Genomic DNA, 15,884 nt, shown 5'->3' on the forward strand with positions numbered 1-15,884 from the left:
GAATATTTTCCTTGCCTTTTTTTTTTTTTTTGAATCTTTTATTACTGGAAACAACTGGTAGTCTCTCACTCTAAAATTCTTTGTAATTTAATGTAATAATTACAGACTGCATTCACAATTCCATTAATGCCCATTTTAAAAATAAAATGAAGTAACTGAAAAGAAGTAGATGCTTATATTAAGTGAAGTTTAATAAAATGAAAACATTCAGAAAAGTTATAAACAAATCATAGTGGCTGAGTAGCAAACTTTTATTATTTGAAAAACAAAACTCCTCTTAAAATCTTGCCTGAAAAATATGGTGAAGTTTATTATATAAGCACACACTTTTGTGTATTTGCCTAAAGGAACACCCACTTTGGTGTTTTAACTGGCTGAGGACTGTCTTTCTGAATGGCAGCAACAAGCTGTAGCACTAATTACTTCTAACATTTAATGTCACAGAGACTGCCGTGTGTACTTTGGTTATTTAATTATTTGAATTTCCTACAGAAAGACTTCTTTATTTCAATCAATCATATTTTACAAAATCAATTGGTTTCTTTCATATGCCCTGGATGAGCCACATTCTTCAGTCATTCATCCACTGCATGGCACTCACAGCCTGTCCACGTTGTGTGATCTTTGCTGACATGCTTGTCTCTGGCCACACGGAGAGCTAGTTGAGGAGAGCAATCACATCACAGCTGTCTTTGTATTCCCAGAAGCAGCACAGTGTTCGGCAAAGAGCAGGAACTCAACAGATGCTTGCTCAATATGTTCACTATCTTAATGATGGACCCAAAGAGACATTCTCTGGGGCTGGAAACAAAGAAGGAGCTCACTCCAGAGGGACTGAGGTTGTGGGATTGGTCCAGGAGTGTCCTGGAACTGGACAGAGGCTATAACACCTAGGGATAGGCTTTTAATGCCCACAGGGAAAAGATGTTACCTTGGGCCTGCAAGAGGTGGGCAGCTGGGACCAAGACCCCTAAATGAAACCAGAGGCCTCAGAAGGATGTTTCCTCCATGTAAAGAAGTCTAGAAGAACTCCATGCACTAGTTTAGGAGAGTATCAGTAAACTTCCAATGATAAATTCAAAAGCTAAATATGGGTGTTGGGTTTGAAATGACATTATCTGCTTCATAATGAGAATACCAAGTTGAGAGGTTATTAACCAGACTAAAACATGGAGAAAGTCCTTGGCGGTCTGGCAGAAGTAAGAACAACACTGCTTATAAACAATACTTTATATCATGGGGTACACTGCATATTACCTCACAATAAAAAAGAAATTATGAACTACATAAGACAATGAACCTTATGAGGAAGAATCAACAGACATAACAGATAGTAGAATTAGTACCACAAGATCTGCAGATAGTATATTAATATGAAATAGCCTATAAGATTAAAGTAATAAAAGATGGATTATAGTCTGTAATGAATTAGCAAGTTGTTAAAAGAAAATAGCCATATTTTAAAAAGGATCCACATAGACTCTCTAGAGACGAAAATGTAGATATTGAAATTAAAAACTCAATAGTTATGCATTGACAACTTGCATCATCTATCAGTGCTATACTAAACAGTGTATTGGAGGATAGATTAACTAAAGCTCCAAGCCTCCTAACAATTTAAATGAAAGTTACAAAATGTTTGAGACCCTATTTTGGAATACAAAGGGTGTTTGACTTCCAATTTCCATTCTCTGCAGAAGAAAAACAGATCATTATCACTGGGTAAGATAGATCTAAGGAAATAATCCCTAAAACAAGACAGAAAGACAAAGGGAAGAAAAATATGGAAGAGACGTTGAGGCACAGAAGACACAATAAAAAGATTTAATATATTTGTGATGAAAATTTGAGAAAAATAGAACAGAAAGACTGAGAAAGAGGCAAAATACAGGAGAAATCAGACAACAATTTTGTGGACTTGAAGCAGAACAGCTCTGTGGTTGAGGTGACACACTGAGTCCCAAGCAGGAAAACTGAAAGTAAATCTACCCCTTAACACAAGGACTCTATTGTCTCTGACAGACAAAGAGTAAATCCTACAAAAGATCCTACAAATCCTACAGTATATTTCTCCTCAGCACATTAAAGTCCAGGAAAATATGGACTCGTGCTTTCAAAATGTTTGAAAAATTATCGTAAATTATTACTCAGTGAGGAAGAAACAGACTAGTTTTTAATAGAAAAGCTGAGTGGGTCTATTATGCATAGGCTCTCACTGAAAGGATTACAAAAGTAATAATCCTTTGGTAATACAGACACTGAGTCTTGGAGGAAGGAATGCTATTCAGAAGAATGATGAACAAAGAAATTGTTAAACAATAAAAATAATAATAACAATAAATAATAAAAGCAGTTTTAATTTAGAAAAAATTAAACAACACTAATGTGGAAGATGGAAAAGGATGATCAGATGTAGAGATTTAGAACATGGCCCCTGAATTCTTCAACAAGAAGATGAAGATATTGATGGACTCAGCTATGTGCACATGTTACATGTTTTAATCACTAAAAGAAAATACTAGAATATATAACTTTCAAGTCACTAGAGGGAATAAAGGAGAATAATTAAACTCCATGGATCTGAGAGAATGCAGAAGGGGAGGAAAAATAAGTAGAAGCAAAGAAGATACACGATGGATAAAAAAAGCAAAATAAGACTGAGCAGTAATTATAACACACGTAAATGTATTACACTTGCCAGGTAAAAGAGAGAGAGTGCGGGATCAGAGAAAATAACACACAGCTGGATGTTATTTACCAGAGACACACCTAAAACCTACATAACCACAAGGAAAAGCTGAATAAAACAAGAGAAAAAAGGGAAACTGGGAAAATACTAACCAAGAAAAAGCTGGTGGAGTTACATTGATATTAGAGAAAATAGACATTAAGGGGAAAATACTCTTATAGGGTAGAAAGCTTTTTTATCAGCTGGGGTGTGACCTACTTCCCCAACCCAGGACAATATCTATATTTGTGCTTTTATCTCTGCCTGGAACAAGGCTGGTAGGCTGGCATCACATTAGCTCTGCTATACAAATCAGAAGACAACCACAGGGAGAGAAAAATTTCTTCTGACATTTTCTAGCATTTTCATTTACTGTATCTGGCATATTTGTTCTAAAAGACTATTTTTTTTTTTTTTTTGGTGGTGGTATTTTTTTTTTTCCCCTTTGGCGATGAAGATCAGCCCTGAGCTAACACCCCTTGCCAATCTTCCAATTTTTCTTGAGGAAGATTAGCCCTGAGCTAACATCTGTGCCCATCTTCCTCTATTTTGTATATGGGACGCTGCCACAGCATGGTTTGATGAGTGATGCGTAGGTCCGCGCCCGGGATCTGAACCTGCGAACCCCGGCGCACCGAAGCAGAGCACACAAACTCAACCATTACGCCACTGGGCCGGCCCCTGGTGGTGGTATTTTTGATCAGAGTCGCTCTTTGGTATTTGTTACAGAGATGTAGGTCCATTTCTGGTAGTTCAGAAAGTTAAACCTGGCAGTAAATGTGGACTTATTATTGTTACTACTACTACTGTGATGACAATTATTTTTATCGCTGATTGTAATGAAAATGTGAACTTGAATCTTATTCTATGTCTTAGCTTCTATTTAGATAAAAGGACTGTTTTGATTATCAAACAAAATAATATATATGGAGACACTTTGAAGGGCTCTCATATATGTGAAAACATTTCGCAAAGTATTATTAGTAAGGGTACTTTCTTACCAGAATATTTTGAGTCTAAATCCACTTATACATTAACTTTTTTTCCCCATTTTACAGAATGTCTTTTAAGATGGAGTTACACTATGCCCAGAATCCAGTTTTAAATAAAATGAACCAATAGCCGAATAATGTGTATTAGGAAACTAGACTAGAGGAAATACGAATGAGGTTCTATGTGAGGTTATCTTGACTTGCCAATGTGATTTTGACCAATGGATGCTTAGCAGTCACCACAAGGCAACCTCAGGGCCACGCTGGCCCATAACCATGAAGGTGGACATCCCTACCTAGTGCTGGCCACTTGTCTGCCAGTGACTCTCTCCATACACAGCCTGGCTCCCTCTGGAACGTGCCTCCAATTAATCATAAGGGTCCTAAGTCTTGACTCCAATTCTGGCTCCAAAACCTACCTGCTGTACATTACAGGGCAAGTTATGCAGCATCTGTGAGCTTCTGTTTCATTAACTGTAGAATGGACATTCCCTCCAAGACCTCTTGTAAGGATAAATGAGCCAGCATATATAAAATACCTAGCAGAGTAAGTCATCATTTTTAATATAATATAATATTTACTATTTGTAAACCGTGATGAGGTTGGATACAGAACTATTCACGGGACTCTTGCCAGTCATAAGTAGTTTACATTGATTCTGAAGGTTCTTACCCAAGGACAGGAAACCTGTGCAGGTCTTATAGTTATTAGCATACGATCCTGCTCCAAAGTCCCCATTTCCACCCTCAGGAGATCTGTTTACACATCCTGCATTATTTTTTGTGGAGGGAAACTTTTCTTCTAAATGATTGGAAATGTAAACTCACTGAAGCGTATGGCATCTCCCGAGTCCTGGGTCCCCTATCCACAAAATGCGGGGCCAGACAGGGTTCTCTCTGGGTTCTCTTTCAGCTCTTGAGTTTTACAATTCTGGAATGCTAACCAGCATCTGCTGTAGAAAGCTAACTACCTCATGAGGGCACCAATGCAGAGGTGCCTAAGAAGATGCAACAAGTGAGGACACCAGGATGCTGGCCAGTGTGCTGGCAGGCCAGGAGCTGGACAGAATCTGGAGCAGGGCTGTGGTGACTGTGAGCTGAATTCAGAGCTGTGAGCTCGGAAGAAGTCGAGTGTGGATTAGGATGGGGGTGGGTGGGACGTTTTCTGAGCAGTGGGGCCAGGAGGTTGCATTTGGGTGCAACCCAACATTCCTTCAAGCTCACTGATATTACATATTTATCTTGTATTTCAAGAACCTGAAGTACTACAATGAACAAAACAGGGCTGAGATGACCTCACTGATGATCTTTTCATCTAAAAGAATATAAATAAGAATACAAAATAGGAAGCCTGACCAGTAGGCACTAGGGAAGTTGGTGGTGGATAAGGTGGGCTCTTCCCAGTTGCTTTACAAAGGTTAGATTATTTCCAACCAAGGAGTCAGCCTGAAGCACGTCAGAGTCAAGGAACCATGGTACACATGAGAAGGAATTTCAATGCAAGATGAAGGCCACTGACTCACCATTCCCTCACTCATTCAAGCATTCATTTACACACAGAACCTGTACCCACAGGATGGCATCTGGAGAAAGAAAGATTAACACGGGCACACAGGGCATGCAGGGCACGCCTACCTCTGATGAGAATGGCGGTGTTGATGAGACAAGGGAGGCGCTCCATGGAGCCAGATGAGTGCAGAAAGAAAAACAGAACCTCACGGAAGTGATGGGAGAAGTCCAGTAGCACTTACTCAGCACATGCTCATTAAACATATTTCTGTGGTCAGCATTCTGCTGGACTCAGTGGGGGATAGAAAGCAAGTGCAGGAAATAGTTCTTGTCTTAAGGAAACAACTATATATAAGAGAAAACGACAGTTACACTCACCAGAAAAACCAAATAGGGGATCAAATGAGATGTTATTTAGTTAAGTGCAAATTACGTGGCAAAGATCCTAAGTCTCATGTGCTCAAAAAAGGACCCATCACAGGGGCTGCTGGGGTTTTTGAGAAAGTTTCTAGGAAGGTAAGCAGTTGCAGAGCCCACCCACGTGGGCAAGAACTGAGAAGTGGGCTCAGAGGGGCAGGTGGGGTGCACGGATGGGAGAGCCTCTAGCTAGGGCATGGGGTGGAAGCTAAAGGGCAGATAGTGGAGTGGTCTGGGCTTCTCATCACGATCATGATAATAACAAATAAATGCCCTGACATTTTTTTCAGAACGTGTCACTGAACAAATATCTGTATGATTTTTTTTTTTTTTTTTGGTAAGGAAGAGTGGCCCTGAGCTAACATCTATGCCAATCTTCCTCCATTTTTTTATTGTGGGACGCTGCCTCAGCCTGGCTTGACGAGCAGTGTGTAGATCTGCACCCGGGATCCAAACATGCGAATCCCTGGCTGCCAAAGTTGAGCACATGAACTTAACTACTACGCCACCAGGCCGGACCCTATCTCTGATTATTTTTATCAGCAGGAAAAAAATTGTATTTCATCATCACTCTTATTTTTGCCCATTTTGATGTTTCTCTACCTTCTTATCAAACCCAGATGTACAATAAACAATTTTATTTGCTTGTGTTGCACTATTTGTGCAACGAGGTAAAAAAGTAAAGATCTTGGAAGAAAAGTATCAGCCAGGCTTACCTGTTCCCAACTTCCTTTATAAAAGTATTTTACTCTGATTCTTCATTCAGAGAATTTAATGCTGATATTATTAGCATCAATACTGCCTTTGGCTTTTAAATTTTCAGAAGGTTAACATATGTTAATAGAAAGTGAGTCTGGGATACTAAGTACCCTTTCACAAATTCCGTATTTAATCCATAAATAAATGCAACCCGTAATAAAACCTCATGCAATTGGGAGGTTTTCTAGAGCTCAGGGAATGAGCAGTTAGGATGTGGCAATACTTCTCCAGGACCACTGTGGAATATTTGTGATATACACAATTTTTGAGTTAATTTGGAGGCTAGAAGAGAAAGCACACTTAAAGACTTCTAGATTGGCTCTGCATTAATATGTTTGATGTTGACAGTTAAAAAAAATCATTACAGAATGGTTTAAACAGTAAAAAGAACCTCTGATTGGAATGACAAGAATTCCTCCTTGAATTTTACCAGGCTTACATCTGGACCAAGGATTACAGCTGGCCACTAGGGGGAGACTCATTCACGGAGCCTATTGATTCAAGTTTGGAAAGACCAGATGTCTTTTAGTCTTCCTGACTACTTTGGCAAAATATAGGCTTCTTTCCAGGAGGAGGCAGGCACCAGTTCATTTGCAGCCTCAAAATCTTCTTTTTGAGACAACCTAGAGTTAAAAAGAACTTCCTAGCATCTGGTGTGTGGGTGTCAGGGTCTTAGGAAGCCCCCGGGAATGGGCGGAACCAGGCACCAAGGATGTCGCATCTTGATTGCTCTGAGGGACCACAGGCTGGGGACAGGAGGTACCAAAATGCATAAAATGTTTAACAATGAGGTTGGATTATATGGAGGTTGAGAGGGGAGACATTACATAAGAGCAAAGCATTCCCTCCAAGACAGCAGAGTTGCTCTGGAGATTCTTTTTCTGGCCTCCGGCTCTGTATTTCTTTTCCAAAGCAACTTATACAGTAGAAAGAAAAAAGTCAGCTCAAAGCCCTAAATATACACTATGCTCCCCCACCCCCAAGACTGGATTCCTTGGAATAGAAGATGAGAAATATGGCTACTTAGGCACAGTGATATAAGCTGCTTTAATTAGATTGAGGTTTGGATTTCCAGTGGAATCACGAATGATACTTCCTCTTCTAAAAACCTGAGAAATGGGCTGCAGAAGCCTCCAGGGGGCCAGGAAGACAGAGGGTGGAGCCTGTGTGCTTTTCAACCCAAGGAAACTCTGAACATGGAAAATCAGGCTTCTTTGTATAATAAGCATTTAGAACTTGACAAGGATTCCCATGGTTCCATATTTACTTTCTTCTCTATAACCTACATTGTCTTCAGGGGATTGTTAAGTGACTCGAGATGCCAGGTGTGCATTCAAGGAAGTCAGAAACCACAGTCTCACTTTGGGAAGTTTCCAATCCAATCTGAAACATCTAAACTATGACATAGCAAACCAAACCCTCAAAAGTTTGGAAAGGTACAAGGCAGGGGAGGCAGAGTAGCCACTGTTGAGAGGCAGTGACACACTTTTTAAACTCTTTTTGTCCAAAAGATTTCGACACATCAGACTGGAATGCAACAGATGGCCTGGGAGTCCAGGACTACCGCTTCTCAGAGCCTCTGAAGAGAGGACAAGGATTTTAGGAGGCCATTATGGTACTGTACGGATGTTGCTAGCAGTAACAGCATGTCTTTTAAAAAGCAAAATGACATTACACTGAAGAAACAAATGAAAAGTGTAAAACCATGCAGAGTGAGAAAAGTGCTTTCACAGAAGCCATGGTGCACGCTACGGGTAGAGCAGAACCCTGAGAAGTGACGAGAGCACCGCGAACTCTCGGCCTGCTTCCTCGGTCGTGTCATCTAAATGGGCTTGTCAAAGTTCAACTGGAAGACGAAATCAAGACTTCAAAAATATAAAAAAAATAAATTTCCCATGACCTCAAAAGTCATATAAAATGCATTCATTGACAAATAGTATAAAGATTATTCCTATTTATTTTGCACAACAAATTATCGTAATATTAAAATTTTGATTAAAAAAATCTATGAAGCATCTCCTGAAGACTTCCCTGAGCTCCATGCAAAACCTGGCTCAGAGCGGGCTCTCCTGTTTCAACTCATCTGCAATGAACGACATGAAACAACGACTATCTTTTGGGAATTCTGTCCCATTGTTGGCTTTCTTAGGATGCTCTCATGGAGCTAGGACCAGCCAGTAGCACCTGCTTTAGACTCAAGAATACACTTACATTTAATTCTTATATCTAGAACTAGCATTTAAACCGTAAGTGCTTACAATGATTGGCTTAAATCAAAATACTAATGAAAGATATTTTTACATTTGCTATTGTAATATGTTCCAAAATTTTATATCTGGAAAGTGGATACAAAAGCGATGTTTGGTTTAAATTTTAACTCCTCTGTACACTAAAAGCCTCCTATTTATTTATGTTTGCAGTTATAAATAGCCTGAAAACTTGGAAGAAATGATTAAACATGTTGACAGAAATAAATAGACATAAATACAATTTTGTGATGCGACATCCAACATCTCAAATAATCTTCAAATTAGAGTCTTGGTCGTGCATGAGCTGCCTCACTTTATATTCTGGGCTGTTGACATGAAGGTTACATCTTTCTTTACTGAGATCTGTATCTCTTGAAATGGTAAATCACCAAGCTCCCTGTGTTAAGCAAGAAATCAGTTTTCATTCAGTGAGCACAGTTTTCAAAGAAGTTCTGTATTTGAAGTACCTACCAAAAGCTGTCCAGCAAAGCAGACGAAAAGGATAAAGGCAAGCGAGAGAAATGCAGCTCCAAAGGAAATCCCGAGAATGGACGTTCTACCAGGAAACAAAAAGGAATAGGTTAGTGTGGGTATAGTTTCTATTATTCTGGAAAGCCATCAGTAATATTTTTGGCTTAATTAGGACCTAATTAAATGAGGACTTCAATCCTCACTAATTTTTTGAGAAATGAAAATGGAGCTAAAACAAACCAAAACTATGTCCGTAGAAAAGTGTGTCTACAGTTGTGTCTGATCAACTTGTTATGACTCATTAAAGTTGCCCTACAAGCATCAGTAAGAACTGATTTTAAAGAAAAACAATCTTTTTATAACTCACTTATGTAACTAGCACTTTCATGCCCCTACTTGGCCGCATCCACCCTGGTGCCCTCTTCCCTGCCACTGACGTCATCTGATGCCCTTGAAGACCTCATGCCCCATCCTTACTTCTGTCCACTTAGGAAACAATGACTCCTCACCCTCCCCAGTGCAATCCAACCAGACTCAACTTCCTTCAAAACTGATGCAGCTAAATATTTACTGACATTCCCTGAAGGTTTCACGGACTGTGGCCTGCACATTCTTGCACAAGCCAATGAACGTGCAAGCTGCCTGTGATGACACAAAAAATGTGCCCGCTAAGATACAGATTCTGCAAATGACAGGTTACAGGTAGATAAAAATATTTATAAGAATTGTATGCATTTCTGAGAGGTCCTTTACATAATTACAAAATTCAAAGCCTCTTAAAACTTCATTTAATCCAAGGATAGAGGTGTTCAGGGTATCAAAAGAGCTGAACCACAATGAATAATCAAAGATGAAATTCAAATGAAACATCCAAGGACAGATCAGGTGGTGTTTGAGACCTCACTGGAACCTGGTGACAATGAGGTTGGCTAGAGATACTGAAGAAACAGAAGAACTGGTACTGAGAAGAGGCGCAACACTCTAAATCTGGATACATTGACTGGAAGACTCAGATACAAATCAGAAACCAGCTGTAATTACCTCTCTCAAATACCTACTCTATTATAAAAGATGATCACACATCAAGCAAGATCTACAAAAGTTTGACTTCAGACAAACACTTGAGCTTGACCCAATGATGTATTGGGCACTGAGGTATCTTCTGGACACGATTCATGGTGCTTTCAAATACCTGGCCTGATAATGACATTTGTTCACATTTTATGAATAACAATAAGTCTCTGCTAGGAGGGTGTATGAATACCAAAAACACCTAGATTGTTGACTAGTCTCATGTGCCAGGCCCATGCTAGGCTGTAATGACACAAAGATGAGTAAGATGTCATCCTTCTTTTGAGCTGCTTACAGTCTAGTAGAGGTAAGCACCGTATGTCTTCTTACCTCTCCTATCTAGAATATCCCTCTTTCAGACATCACTCCAGTCCTTAGTCTCTGGTAAGAAGCCACCAGTCTCATCATCTCTCCAACATATAATCTCAGAGCCTCTCACTTAGCCAGACAGTGTGGACTGGGGGGAGAGTGAGGCAGTCCACACCTCAGAAGTATGGAGAGCTCTTGCTGTTATTCCTGTGACTGAAGAGGGACACAGTCACTCATCTGCTGAATTTTTGTTCATCGTCTTTCTCATCCATTTTTATAAGAGAGTTGTGATGGCTTTTCTTGGACTCTGTGATCTCCTGGTTCCTTTCTGATGTCAAGGTAATTAGAGCCTCATAAGGTTGACTTCAGAAACATGACATTTTTTTTCTTAGGTCTGAAATTGTTTAAATAACGAATGATCTCTTATTGAAGGTTTGGTAAATCTCAACTATAAAACCATCTGATGATAGCAGTGGTGATGTTGATGATGGTAATGATGGTGATGGTGATGGTGATGATGGTGATGGTGATGATGGTGATGGTGATGATGGTAATGGGATGATGGTGATGATGGTAATGGTGATGATATTGATGGTGATGATAGTGATGGTGATAGTCATGATGGTGATGGTGATGGTGATGATGGTGATGGTGATGATGGCGATGGTGATGATGGTGATGGTGATGATGGTGATGGGATGATGGTAATGGGATGATGGTTATGATGGTAATGGTGATAATGGCGATGACAGTGATGGTGATAGTGATGATGGTGATGATGGCAATGGTGATGATTGTGATGGTGATGGTGATGATGGGGATGGTGATGATGGTGATGGGATGATGGTAATGGTGATGATGATGATGGTGATGATGATGATGGGATGACGGTGATGATATGATGATAAAATATTTACTTTGTCCCAAGAGCTGTTCTAAAGTTTATATATGTATAGTTCACTTAATCCTCACAATAATCAAGGACAGTAGTTACCACTATTACCTCATTTTACCAAAGAGAAACTGAGGCCCAGAGAAGTTGAGAAACTTGCCTGAAATTATACCTCTATTAAGTGGTGTAGTCAAGATTTATGTCTGCACAATTGTATTCTTGACACAGGTTCTGTTTTTAGGAGTAGATATGTCACATTTCTGCAATGTATACTGGTTCTAGTTCTTGAGTCAGTTTTGATAATTTTTCTGGAAAATTACCCATTTCATTTAGATTTTCAAATGTGAAATATTTTACATAATATTCTCTTATAATTTTAAAAGTCTCCAAATTTGAAGCAATTTATTCTTGTCCTTAATGTTCTTTTTCTTTTTCTCTCTAGATCAGACTTCTGAAGTTTTGCATGTTTGTTGATCTTTTCAAAGAATGAGCTTTTGGTTTATTATTAAGGTCTATGCTTTCTGATAGTTTTCTATATTATTAGTTTCTGATTTAACTTTAAAAAATCCTTTCCTCCTCCTTTATTTAAGTTTACATTGATCTTTTTCTTGATTGTTATTTATTGAAAATCTTTTGTGTTTTCTAATAAATGCATTTAAGGACATAAATATACCTATAATTACCGCTTTAGCCAAATCCCATAGCTTTTGATTTATAGCTACTCATTGTCATTCTTTTCTAAAAAGCCTATAATTTCAATTTCCATTTCCCTTTACTATAAGAGTAATTCAGAAGTCTAATTTATGAATTCCACAAGGAGATTATTTTTGGTCTGTCCTTGTTATTTCTAATTTCATTAGATTTGATCAGAGATTGTGGTTTCCATTATTTCTACTTTGACAATTTATTTTTCTTCTGAGATGTGATAATGTGCTCTACTTCTCTTATGTCTTATGGATTTCTGAAAATGATAGGCATTTTCTTTTTGCTGGAAACAAAGCATGTTCTCTAAATGTATCTATTGTCAGAGCCTGATGAGTTAGTCATATTCTCAATAGGCTGACTTATTGGCTGAATTTGGCTTGTCAATTTTAGAACATATTAACGTTTCCAACTAAGATTGTGGGTTTGTCAATATATCTGAACATTTTAATAGTTTCCCTTTATTTATTTCAAAGAGATGCTGGAGTGCATAACGATTTATGATCATTAAATATTCTTGGTGACTGTACTGTAAACTGTGTCTTTTTTTCATGCTTAATGCCTTTCACTTGGATTCTATATTGTCAGAAATTTATATTTTTGTGGCTTTCTCTTTTTTGTGAGCTGTTTCCAAAAATAGCTATTTTTCATCCTTTATTTCCATCCTTTCTCTGTCTTAATTTTAGCTAGGTCTCCTCTATGTGCACAGAGGTGGCCTTTGAATTATAGCCTCAATCTTTGAGTCTCTTTCCATAAATAGGACATTTTTATCCATTTACAATTTTAAATTTGTTAATATTTGACCAGTTCCTTCCATTTTATTTTCTTTAAATGTTTGGTAAAATTCACACAGAAATCACTGGGGTTTGAAGTTTTCTTTGCGGGAAGATTTAAAAAATAACCAAAATTTAAAAAATTTAATAGATAGCCATTTAAATTTTCTACTCCATTATGTGTCAGGTTTGGTAAGTTGTCTTTTCTATGAATTTTCCCATTTTATCTAAACTGCAAATATTCTTGGCCTTGAGTAATTTATAATATTTCATATTTACCCTGTTCATATCTGTAGGATCTGTCATGAATCTTCTTTTATTCCTTACATTATTAGTTTGGGTGCTTTGTGATTATCTGTCTCTTTTTCTTTCTTGATCAGTGTTGCCAGTGATTAAGGAATTTTTAAACTTTTTCAAAGAACCAACTCTCGGCTTTATTATTTTTCTGTGTTGGTTGTTTTCTATTTTATTTCTTCTTCCTTCTTTGGTGTTTATTCTCTTCTACTTACTTGATTTGCTCGTCTTTTGTCCTTTTTAGCTTCCTAAATTGGAAATGTAGACAACTGATTTTAACCCTTTCTTTTTTTCTAACATAAACATTTTAAATCTACAAATTCCTCTCTAAATTACTTCTTTAAGCTATGTCCCACACATTTTGATGTATTACATTTTGATATTCAAAACATTTTCTAATTTCTCTTGTGATTTCTTATTTGACTTGTAGGTTATTCAAAAGCAGATAGTCTAACATTGAAATACTTGGGGATATTTTTAGATATTCTATTATTTTTGATTTCTAATTTGATGTTGGTCTGCTTAGATATTCAACTGTAATATTTTTATCTTTCCAAATTTATTTCAATCTTTTCAAATTTGTTGGGATGCTCTTATTGCCTAGTCTACGTTATATCATGGTCAATGTTCCAGGTGCAGTTTAAAATAACATATATCTTACATCTGGATTTACTGTTCTATGAATGTCAGTTAGTTCTAGAAAGTTGATAATCTTATTCAGATTTTTCAATATCCTTATTTATATAGTAAGGGATGTTTAAAAAGGGATATTAAAAATCTAACTATGAGTATAGATTTGTCTAACTCTCTCTTTGGTTTTGTCAGTGTTTTTTCCTTCCCTGTATTTTATAGCTCTGTTGTTGGTACATGCACATTTTATGATTTTATGCTTCCTGATACATTGACCCTTTCACCACTATTCAATGTCTCTATTTATCTCTGTTAATACTTCTTGTCTTCAGTCTGCTTTGTCTGATATTAATATATGTATAATAGCTTTCTCATGCTTACTGTTTATATGATATATGTTTTCCATTCTTTTAATTTCAACCTAACCTCCTTTTGTACTTAAATGCACCTCTGGCAGACAGTATGTGGCTTCATCATGCTTTCTGGAGTGTTTAATCCTTTCCCATTAAATAATGTTTGATTGTAATCCTGTCATCTTACTATTTGTTATCTATTTGTCCCACTGCTTTTGTATGTGTGGTGTGGTCCATTACATTTGGTGATACTGTTTATTTTAAATCTACCATCTTACTACTTGTTTTCTATGTGTCTCTTGTCTTTTTGTTTTTCTGTTCCTCTTTATTGCCGTTTTTCATTAATCTGATATTTTCATAGTATTTTTTATTTCCTCTATTGGCTTTTTAGCTATCACTCTTTGTATTTTTTTAGTGATTGCTCAAGAAATAAAATACACATTCTTAACCTATCAGAAGTTACTTAGCATTAATATTGTGCCACTTCAAAAAATACATAAGATCTTTACAAAAGTATAATCCCATTCTCCTCCCCATAGGAATTCTTAGTTTATGGTATTATTTGTGCATTAAATAATCAGTTGTCTTTTAGAAAAGTTAAGAAAATATAAGCATATAGTCTTTATACTCTCTCACATATTAAGCATGTTCAATGCTCTTCATTCCTGCCTATAGGTTCAAGTTTGCTTTTGGTATCATGTCAGTTTACCTTGAAGAACTTCCATTAGCATTTCTTGTTCTGTAGGTTTCCTGGTGATAAATTCCTTTAGCTTTCTTTCATTTGAAAAATGTCTTTCTTTCACCTCATTTTAAAAAAAGAATATTTTTACTGAATATTTAACTCAGGATTGACCATGTTTATGCTAGTGATTTAAAGATGTTCAATTGTCTTCTGCTGCCCTCCACCGTTTCTGATGAGAAGTTAGCCAGCATTTCCATCATTGATCCCTTGTATGCAATGTCTTTTCTCCTCTGGCTGCATTTAAGTTCTTTTTTTCTTTGGCTTTAACAGTTTGACTATAATACACAACATGTGGTTTTATTTATATTTATTTTGCTTGCATTCACAGAGCTTCTTGCTTTTGCAGGTTGATGTATTTTAACAAATTTGGAAAAAACTGTCACTAAGTGTGCTGGTAATTTCCTGTTTGTTTTCAGACAAACACACTTCCATCACATCTCCTACAAATTCCATTTCCCAGACTCTTTGCCAATGGTTTCTAACTAGGTTTGGCCAATGGGAAGTACTGGTAAGAGACTGGAAGGTGGGAGAAAGGGAGAGGCCTGGGTATTTCCCCTTCTTACTATCTATTAAGCAACCATTTTCTGAATGGGCTGCAACTCCTGCTTTCTCTGAAGTTCCAGATCCCTGTCAGACAACCCATCCTGCCTTGGCCTCAGCTCTGGCCAGGAAGGCCTGCCATGGCTCTAGCATTTGCAGGAAGGTCCAGCAGCATGCGTTTCTGGTAATGCCACCTCCATCCTGTGTCCTTTCGATCCTAGAGGTGGGAGCAGGTTCCACTTGTTGCTTATCTCTTAGTTGCTTTACCACCCCATGTTTTTTTCCTCAGCTTTTCCTTTATTCTGTACATACTTCACTGTATTAAATTCTCTTGTTGAAATACCTGAGGCAATTTCTCTTTTCTTTATTGGACTCTAAGCCATTAACTAGATAAAGATTTTTCTGGGTACTATGATATCATTAGTGTTTAGATGGAAACCTAGGAAGAATTAG

At 37.5% G+C, this 15,884-nt stretch overlaps 1 protein-coding gene across 1 annotated transcript in view; it reads right to left on the reverse strand.

Moving 5' to 3' along the window:
- ADCY2 (adenylate cyclase 2) overlaps positions 1-15,884 on the reverse strand; it is a 278,833-nt gene that overhangs the window by 63,103 nt on the left and 199,846 nt on the right. Inside the window, exon 13 of the mRNA XM_058563511.1 lies at positions 9,126-9,210. Within this exon, the coding sequence (XP_058419494.1) occupies positions 9,126-9,210 (85 nt within the window). The remainder of the gene's footprint in view (positions 1-9,125; positions 9,211-15,884) is intronic.

The sequence above is a fragment of the Diceros bicornis genome, chromosome 20 (genome assembly GCF_020826845.1).
Source record: "Diceros bicornis minor isolate mBicDic1 chromosome 20, mDicBic1.mat.cur, whole genome shotgun sequence".
Lineage (NCBI taxonomy): Eukaryota > Metazoa > Chordata > Mammalia > Perissodactyla > Rhinocerotidae > Diceros > Diceros bicornis.